We start from the raw sequence: 10,551 nt of genomic DNA, 5'->3' as shown, positions 1-10,551 counted from the left end.
CAAGGGCCTGACGATTCCGCCGACTCTCCTCCCAAGCCTGTTTCAATTGTGAAGCTAAACGAGCACTCTCGGCTTTAGTTTCCTCAACGGCCTTCTTGACGACTCTTAAGTTGCCAGTCATTATGTTGAGTCGAGTCACAACAACAGTGAGTTGTGCTTCCACCTCCCTTGCCCGTTTTTGAGCATCGGCCAGATCCGAGCCAGCCCTTAGCGCAAAAGGGACAAACTACAAAAGGAAAATGCAAGGTCAGATCAAGTTTGAGGAAATCAATAGAACAAGTGCAAAGTCCAACTCTTACCACGAGAAGCATTTTTGTCATATGAGAGAGAGTCCGCCTCGGGGGAGCTTCGAAGAGGGCAGCGAAGTCCTTTTCGCTCCCATGGGAAATCGCCTAGGGAACCATGTCTTTCACGGCCCGTTGGAAGATCGACACCTCCTGTTGAGTCGTCTCCCCTCCTGAGGACTCCCCCCTCCTCTGCTCTTCCCTCTGTACTGGAACCTGCTCGGCAACAGGTCCTGGCTCAGGAGCTCCCTGAGACTTAGGAGCTACCGCGTCCGCCACTTCCGCCCCCTCCTCTGAGTCAGGAACTATCACAGTTGGGATGGCCGAGGCAGTTTGCCCCTTAGCCTTTGAGACCGTCTTCGGCCTCTTTGGGGGCCGATGCTCTGACCTTGGAGGGGCCTTCATCTTGGAAGGCAGACGGAGAAAAGGCCGGGCCTCAGCCATCTCTGCACTAAAAGCAGAACCAGTTAAATAAAAATCAAGGGAATACAGTAGGACAGCCACAAAGTACCTGTCAAAGCCAAGTCCAAACCCTAATCAAGAAGACGCTCCGGTTGGAGAAGTCTTTTCCAAGACCGTTGCTTTGGACTCAGCGCCTTCAGATCTTTAATTCGAACTAAAGTGCCGACTTCGAGTTTCGGCCTTTGCTCGGGGATATTTGTGAAATACACACAGTCAGACTCAAAGATGTAGAAGGATGAGAAGATAAAGAAAAGGGCACCGAGTCACCTGCTTGGGAGAATACTCGGGGAACACAAGATTCGATGGGCCCTGGCTCGGTAATCTCCGAGTGACCACACGCCCAGAACCATTTATCTCTCCAATATTTGTTAGAGGTAGGAGGGTCGATTATCAAAGGTCTGCCCTTATTCTGCGAAGCACACGAGAAGTACCAGCCAGGCTGCTGCGGGTTCGGCCGTACTTGGAATAGATAGAGGAATTCGTCGACGGTCAGTGGGGGCTACTCCATCTCAGCCCACAGCACCGCACATCCGAACAAGTTCCTCCACCCATTCGGAACTATCTGCCCAGGCGCTATTCAGAGTCTGGAAAAAAGATCCCGAGCTATCCTCTGAAGGGGCAGACGCAAGCCACACTGTAAATCGACTTGAAAAATAGCGACCATCCCATCAGGAGGGCGGTCGGGTAACTCGCTCGGAAGAGTGAGACGAATAATGACCGAGTCCGGGACATGGTACCCGACCCTGATTTTGTCTAGTTCCCTCGGTTAAAACCGAGGGAACGGGACCCTTCTGCTCATCTCTAGCCTCCCCTCCCTCGGCCGTCGATTCAGCAGCATTTGCCAATCTCCGGGCAGAGACCGACTCACTGCCTCCTTCGGCTGCCTCATATTCTTCCTCCATTTCTTCCCCAGGAGGATTGGGCCTGCTAGGGGCAGTCGCCAATGATGCCGCCCCACGAGAGGGACCTACCGAAACAGGGCACTCCGCTGAAATTCTAGTCATCCTTTCGAAATACTGGAAGGCTGCATTGGTGTTTACAGCCATCTCCGCCAGCAACGAAGGTGACTCCGAGACTTCCCAGAGATGCCTCGCTTCACCTTTGTCACCGGAAGCTCTCTCCCGGGGGCTCTGGGAACCTTGCATTGCTGCTGAAATTGAAAGCAAAAGGGAAGAAGAGAGTTAAAAACTCACTGGAGATAGCGAGAATGACCAAGAAAGAGGCGGATGTGGAAGCGAAAATCGAAAACGGAAGACGAAAATGGTGGAGAATGGCGAAAACAACGAAAACAAAAATCGGTGAGGAAAACGTGCGTGCGAAAATCGGAGGAGAGCGTCCCGCTCCCCCTTTTATAGCCCTACCATGTGGCAAGGGCATTTAAGGAGGAGTCGAGTCGACAATTGCTTCGACTCCCCCTCCCGACACATAGGGTTGTACATCAAGCCAAGTCGAGTCGAGGTGGGCCAAGCTTGGCTTGGCTTGTCCATGCTCTTCTCGAATTCGAGCTCGAGCTCGAGCTCGGCCTCGAGCTTACCATTGAAGCTTGGCTTGTTTGCCAAAACTTTTAAGTCAAGCTCGAGGTGAGTTAGTGGACCGAGTTGAGGCGAGTTTACCTCGATTCGAGTCAAGCTTGCTCCCAACCTGACCTAACCCCCAACCCGGACCCGACTCAACCCGACCCAATTGACCCAACCCCCAAATCAAATATTTAATTAATAATACACACATATATATAATATTTGATGGAGTCATAGAGGGTACCTTGTTGTTGGTGCTAAGAGAGAGAGAGAGATGACCTCGAGCGCGACGAGTAAGGTAAGGAAGGGAAAGGGTAAGAGAGGGAAGGACGAGCAGGGTAGGGTTCATGTTTTAATTTTTTTAATTTTAAAATATATATATATATATATATATATATATATATATATATATATATATATATATATATATATATATATATATATATATATTCAAGTCGAGCTGAGCTCGAGCTTCGAGCCAACCCGGATTCGAGTCGAGTCGAGTTAAACTTCTCTATGTTTGAACTTGGCTTGTTTTCAAAAGAAGCTAGGTCATATAAAGCTTGGCTCATCTTTAGTCACTGTTTGAGTCAGTCGAGCTAGATTGAGCCAAGACGAGCGATCTTTTCGAGCTAGCTTGGTTCGTCTACAGCCCTACCGACTCGTGGCGCACTTCGAATGACGTGAGCGCTGCCCTCACCACGTGTCTGACTCTCATAAGCTGGAAAAACGTTCTGACAGCTTCCCGCTTGTGCGATCTCGATCAACGAATCGGCACGTATTCTGGACGATGCAGGACTCCTACGAGCATTAAATGTTCCATCATAAAGTCGGTCCCAGCTCAGGCCGACTCAACAACTCTCTACTCCTTAGCGTCAACAAAGTTGATACTAGGAGTAGGGGGCTTACTGTTGGAGAAAAATAGTAAGAGTCTAGAGACTCGGTTATGCAATGGACCAACTCTACTGACACTGTCTGAGATCCCGAGGCAACAGGCCTGACTGAGGCAAGCATACCAAATGCCTAGAGGAGAAACTTAGCTCGGACTATAAGGAATGAATCCCGACTGAGACCTATAAAGTCCAGAGCCATACGGCAAAATCGAAGAGATGCATAAAGTTGACTCGATAAATGAGGCGGCAACATCTAAAGAGGCCGATCAAGGCCCAAAGCTCAAAAGCCACCCGATCGACCATAAAACTGACCCATCTTTAGGTCAGTTACAGAGTCGATCATTGGATTAAGAGAGTACACTGATTACGAATCAGTTTCATCTCATCTGACAGAAGGCACGTAGCTCTACCCTTTACAGCCAGCCGAAACTCACTTGTCAGTAGAGTCGGTCTGGCTCGATCCGAGCGAGGTAGAAACGGTGTAAAGTAAAATACCTTCTCAAAATACTTTCTTAAAAATCTAGTAAAAGGATCCCCGATCCTGAAGATCTCGGAATCGGCTGGAGTCCTAAAACGGATTGACACCGATTTTTCAAGATATCAGGAAAAGAATCCTGGCATGATGGGATCCTCCCCTTCCTATAAATACTGGAGATTTCCAAGGTGAAAGGTACGTAAAAACTCTCCCTAAAAACTCCTCTAAACGATCCTAGTCCCGACTTTAGCATCGGAGGATCCCCGGCTTTAGCCAGGGTCTCCTTTGTCTCCTTCTTGTGCAGCTGAAAGATCGGAAGAAGACGTGCCAGACTTTTGCATCAACAATTATTTTTTCACTTTTTTTTTTTAAAAAAAGGTGAGAGTAATTTCACCTTAAAAATCTATACAATAGTGTTGACTTAAATACGTGGACCCCGTGGACCCCATTGTAATGTATATGATATATCTACACTGTCCATCTATTTTATTAGAACATTTTGAGGCATGATTTGAAAAATGACGCAGATCCAACAATCAAATATCCCACGTGAAAGGAAACTGTGGCCTTAATTCATCTACCGTTGAAAGTTATTTCCTTCACTGGGCTTACATTGAGATTTTTTCATCATCTAACCCGTTCATAGGGTCACACAGGCCTGGATAAGGTCAACTTTACCTAAAACTTTTAAGGGCCCAAAAAGTTTTTAATGGTATATGTTTAATTCTTGCTATTTCTTGTGGTGTGGTCAACTTGAGCTTTGGATCTGCCCCACTCTTTTGCTAATGTTTTAAATTCAGCTGGCAAAACAAATGAGCAGTTTGGATATGTCACATACATCACAGTGGGCCCCACATTGATTTTGTAAAACTTTCAATACAAGTGTTAAAAAAGTAAGTTGTTGGTAAAGATGCCATAATTACCTAGTTAAATAATTATTACCCATTTACGTAGTAATTACAGTTGGAGCCCAAAAATCAAAAGTACATTTAAGATTAATCTTTTATACTTTCCTAATGACATTGTAGTCTATTTTTCTTTTTGTTCTTTTTTGGGCCTCACATGATAAATTACTGTTACACAGCATCTACATTGCTTCTTCTTCGGTCTCCCATGATAAATTACTATGATAAATTACTCTTACACATGCATCTACATTGCATCATCTCCCCCATCCGATCACATTGCTACCGAAAAAAACCTAAATGGAACGTCTCTCATTTTACGAGGAGCCATATAATACACGTGACCTAACCTGAATGACAAGTTGGGCCCATTGGTTCAATGATCCAGACCACTGTTCTGATGCCTCCCATACACAAAAGAAATATCCAGAAGCGTTCATGCTATTGTCAGAGAAGAATTACACATTCCCTAATAACTAACAATCTACAAGAAACTATACCACAACTTGCCACTGGTCTACCTTAAAGCAGTTCCTATCCTTAAAATCAACTGTAACAAAAATCATTTCGGTCCGCTGACTAGGTGGACCACAATGTACGAATCAACAAACAACCGAACGTTTGACTCAACATATAGGCCTGGCCCACCTAATGAACGGATCAGCGTGATTTTCGAAAACTATGGTTTCTTTGCCGAGAGCTATCGATTTCACAGTACCGATTTCGAAAAAGATGGCCTGTTAGAGGAAAAGATGGCACGGTACGGAAAGTTGTAGTACAGTTGTCTGTAGGTAATCAGTTCTCAACTTCTCATACTACAACTCTGTTGTAACATCTCTTTTCAAGTAGCAAGCACATCCCAGATTTGGTCTGGATCAAAAGACGGTATCCTTGCCAACGAACAGCAGCCGTCCATTTCGGAATGGGCCATGGTGAGTTGACCCTCATCAGAGATGGACGGTGACGTTTCATCGCCCTTACACTGCCTATTAGTCGCCGGTTTCCTCGTTCCTTGTTCTCTGTCACCGCAGTGGGCCCCACCATGACTGCTCTCCTTCGCTTTCTCTTGCCTCAGCCGCTGAATGATCGCTTGGATCTTCGCGTCGACGGTGGATCGCAGCGAGCTTAGCTTCGCAATCTCGCGAGATCCCGGCCTTACTCCGTCGTCGAGATTCGGGAAATTCAGACGCGCGTATTCTCCACGGAACTTATACGCCGCCCGATCGTACGCATACGCCGCTGCCTCGGCCGTATCGTAAGTCCCCAACCACAACCGCATTCTGTTGCGGGGGAGCCTGATCTCAGCCACCCATTTCCCCCAATGCCTCTGCCTCACTCCCCTGTACAGCTTCTTCATACCCGTATTCGTATACGCTGACGGTGTTCGACTGCCTTTAGCTCTGTTTGGGTGGCTGAACGTTTGTAGCAGATCTCTCCGATGGAGATAGACGGAGGAGCCTAACGGCTCGGGCACGCGACCGACGGTCATGATTGGGGATGGTGGGACACGAGAGGAGATGTGATCTAAGGCGTTCAATCCTCCTGTCGTTCGGGTTTCGGTTAGAGAGGAGCTGACACCGGGAAAGGAAAATGGCCCGACGGTATCGAGAAATCCGTCGACCATGGTTCTTTCTTCGAAGGATTTGCAGATTGCAATTAAAAAGGAGAATAAAGAAATATCCAGGGGCAAAATGGGAATGGAAATTTCAGAGAGGGAAAGAGAAAGAGAGAGAGAGTGTGTATGGGTGTTATCAGAAGATCTGTGATTTTCTTCTCTACCACTTTAATCTGCGAACTTCGTGTATTTAAAGGTGGGAGGGAAAGGAGAGAGATTTATTACTTGAAATTTTCTTTTCCTAAATTATCCCTCGTTTGCAAAAAGTGCAAAAAAAATTATATTTATAGCACGCGAGACCACTGAAATGGTAGTCCACTTACGTAGGACCCAAACGCTACAATCCAAGAGCCTAATTGGAATGTGGGATAGGTGGGATTAGGTGGCATGGAAATGCATTTGGTCATGTAAACACAGATGAACGAGGGAAAGGCTTGGATTAATCAAGTTATCACATCATCCGGTCCCAACAAGAGGTTTGGGGGATTTTTGGTGGATTTGGAAATCTATTACATTTGTGGCCACACATTGATACATGTGATTTATCCACGCAGTCCATTCAAATGTACCCTTAACACTTGAAAATTAAGTTGCACATGCATACAAATGACTAACATCAATTGTGAAATATGGTCCCTTGATTACAATTTGATGGTCCACCAAATATAGGTTTTACATGGTACAATATTTTTCTTAGAGGAAGAATTTAATCTCAAACATTAGATTCGACCATCAACATACTAAAGTATTTCTAAGCATATAATCATCGTGTGATAATAACGTTAATTACACCTAGTATAATTCAGTACCATTTACAAATTATAATCCCACATTCCAAGTAGGCCCTGTCCTCTTCTCATTTGTGGATGCTTGTCTGTTTGGAATAAAACCATTTGAGACATTTCAATTTTCTCTTCCCATCCAACCCAACCATCACCTAATCGAATAAGAGTAACTTTTGGCTCATGAGGTGGATTGAGGACTCATCTAAGCCCAAGTGAACTCGGTTGGGACCATCGACTGATTTTACTCCAGACTTAGACAAGATGCCACTCAACTCAAACCCAAGCGAAATGGGATTAGTTGTTGAGTCAGAAACTGTGGTTTATGCGTACTTGTATACCACAGTGAATCCTTTAGTACTGAGACACTGGTTGGTGTTGCGGGCCCCACCATGATGTATGTGTTTTATCCATGTTATCCATTTATTGTTCACCGCTCATTTTAGGGCATGACCCAAAATGAGGTAGATCCAAATCTCAGATGGACCATACCATAAGAAATAATAGTGATTGAACACCCACAGTTAAAAATTTCTTAGGGATCACTATAATGTTTATTTGCCATCCAACCTGTTGATTGGGTCACATAGAATTTGACGAAGGTAAACAAAAATATCAGCACGATCCAAAACTTTTGTGGCCCTGAAGAAGTTTTTAATGGTAGGCATTCAGTCACTACCGTTTCCTATTTCCTGTGGTGTGGTCCCCCTGAGATTTGGATCTTCCTCATTTTTAGGCTATTGCCCTAGAATGAGCGGCAGAAAATGATGGACAACACGGACAAAACACAAACATCATTGTGGAGGTCACAACAATGACAAGAAGGGTTGCCAGGTGCCTAACTTCTAAGTGCCTGCCAGCCATCAAGCACACCCTGCCAGCATATTGAAGTTTTTGTCCCACTGCAAATTAAATTGTCATTCTCCTATTGCTGAATATATAGGAGTCATTTGGAGCACGTAATCAGTGGTAATCATGTAAATTAGTGGTAATACGTGCATTTGTGAGAGTATATTTGACGTGAATTGAGATTTATTCACATAAAAAATATTAAAAACTTATTTTTTAAAATCACAACAAAATCATGTGATTATATTTTACATGCACTCTAATTACCACCAATCCATAGGTTATAGTACTCTTCTCCCACAGTCACTGCACTAATGCATTTCAAATATATGATGCTAAACACACTCGCACAGATTCCAGTGAATTTCGATTATAAATTGTCAAACACAATTGGTGGTTCCGATTCACATGAATTTCTTAGTAATTACTAATACATATCAAATACACACTCTCAAAAGAGTTCATACAGACCATGTTACCTAGATTGTTGGTGGCATAGCACATGATATGGGATTGAGTACATGGTACGTTGTGCTTCCTCTAATATGTGATATGATAGAGGCAAGAGCATGCGAATCACTCTAGGGCCATATGTGTCGCTTGAGTACACATACGAAGTAAATATAATGTACTTTTGTATCATCATCATTATCATCATCTAGGGTTTCATCCTAATTAAATGGATTCTATTATATGAATTTTATTCTGCCATTTTGCTTTATCAAGAGCCAGGCCTTCAGTTAGGCATAAGGTTATGAAGTCTTTATTATTATTATTATTATTATCATCCTTATTCTTTTGGGCCTTCTCATTGTTCTTTAAAGAGAGTATATTTTTATATATGAATTAATATTATGATTAATATATGAAAGGATGGTTGTTATTAGCCTAGATCCTATTGCATAATATTATATGAATGCATGTTGCTGCATAAATCAAAGTATTAATATTTGTGTGCTAAATATAGATCGACATTATAGGATGGTTGTTATTATCCTAGATCCTATTGCATAATATTATAGGAATGCATGTTGCTGCATAAATCAAAGTATTAATATTTGTGTGCTAAATATAGATCAACATTATAAGTTGCTATATCATAGAAATATATAACCATAATTTCATATTAGTAAAAATATCCTTTTTAGTTTTAAAAGTGTTGTAATTTTGAGCTCACAACAAACTCAAATCAACCTTAGATATTAGAACAATCAAAATAGAAAACAACTAATCAAGCAATCACAACTATAATTTTATGTGGAAAGCTCTTATGGAAAAAACTATAGCACAAAGTGACAGAGATCTCTACTATAATCGAAACCTTAGAGTTACACCACTCATCTTTTTTGATTATAGAAGCAACTCGATTTCCCCTTGTAATGCACACATTACAAGTATAGAAAATCCCCTCACATTGTAAAATCATTGCCCTATAAGAGAAAACACTCGTCGTTATTAAGCCCTAATTGAAACCAGACTTAAATACCTCGACTTACGCAAACCACCGTAACCCTTCAGTCAAACCTAACTTATTTGTCGGTCAGACCGAACTTATCTGTCGGTGAAACTGACAGTGACCAACAGAATCCTCTATTCCTGACTTCACATCAAGCTGCTTTAATTTTAAATTGGATTCTACTACCATAGCCAGCAATACCCTGATTGACACATGTTTCACAACCGAAGAGAAAACTTCATTATACTCCATTCCTTCCCTCTACGAGTATCCTTTTGCTACAAGCATGGCTTAAACTTTTTGCCCTCCTTTTCTCTTAATGCTTCCTTTTTTTTTTTTTTTAAAACACCCACTTGCACCCTATAGTCCTTTGACCTTTTGGAAGTTCTACAAACTCCCATGTCTGATTCATGTGTAGAGATTCCATATCGTCTATTATGGCCAACATCTACTTATTGCCATCCTTTCCAAACTTAGCATCTTGAAAGATGGATGGATCTTCACTCCCCATGAATAGTACGGAAGAAACCGTATCCTCGAACTTATATCGAACCGAAACTCTTATGATTTGTCTCTCCCTATTACTAGTTATATTCTTCTCAGTATCTTGCTAATTGTTTTGGTCAGTTTCTTACCATTGCTGAATTTCACCTTTAGTAATCAGCCCAACTGGCTTCACTTACACAAATAATCTCTCTGCCTCACCATGTGTTTCCGACTTGTCTATAGCATCCATGTTGGCCTTCAACATAGATGTCTCATCAAAGAAGACATCTCTACTAATTACCACATTTTAAGAAATTATATCCCAAAACATGTAACCCTTAACACCATTCTCATACATGATAAAGATGTATTATCTAGATTTGGGATCCAACTTCGTTCTTTTTTAATTTTGCACGTGGACGTATGCTGGAGACTCGAAGATCATCAATCATGAGTAATCAACGTCCTTGCTTATCCAAACTTTCTTTGTAACTTTGAAGTCTAGCGCTATAAATGATGATTGATTCACAATAAAGCATGCCATGTTAATTGCTTCTGTCAAAATTTTTTTAGGCAAACCTATATGTAACCGTATACTTCTTGCACTCTCAATAGAGTTCTGTCCATCTTCTCTCCCACCTCATTCTGCTATGGGGTCTCTAGAGTTGAGAAGTGCCTTGTGATGCCCCATTTCTTGTAGAATTTTATGAATTTCGCTTCTTTGTACTTTGTATTGTTATTTGACCTGAGACACCTAACATGTCTCCCTGTTTATATTTCTACTTCCACCTTCCATTCCTTGAACTTGATGAAACCTCAGACATGTG

General features: G+C 42.6%; 1 protein-coding gene across 1 annotated transcript; it reads right to left on the bottom strand.

Annotated features, from left to right (window-relative positions):
• Positions 1–4,603: 4,603 nt before the first annotated feature.
• On the bottom strand, positions 4,604–6,301 carry LOC131241246 (ethylene-responsive transcription factor ERF061-like). Its single transcript, XM_058239991.1, has one exon. The coding sequence runs from the start codon at positions 6,158–6,160 to the stop codon at positions 5,378–5,380; it is 783 nt and encodes a 260-aa protein (XP_058095974.1). The 5' UTR covers positions 6,161–6,301; the 3' UTR covers positions 4,604–5,377.
• Positions 6,302–10,551: the final 4,250 nt, after the last annotated feature.

Source organism: Magnolia sinica, chromosome 3 (assembly GCF_029962835.1).
Source record: "Magnolia sinica isolate HGM2019 chromosome 3, MsV1, whole genome shotgun sequence".
In the NCBI taxonomy this organism is placed as follows: domain Eukaryota; kingdom Viridiplantae; phylum Streptophyta; class Magnoliopsida; order Magnoliales; family Magnoliaceae; genus Magnolia; species Magnolia sinica.
The sequence above is the reverse complement of the archived record's forward strand: the minus strand, read 5'-3'. Positions and strand labels throughout refer to the sequence as shown.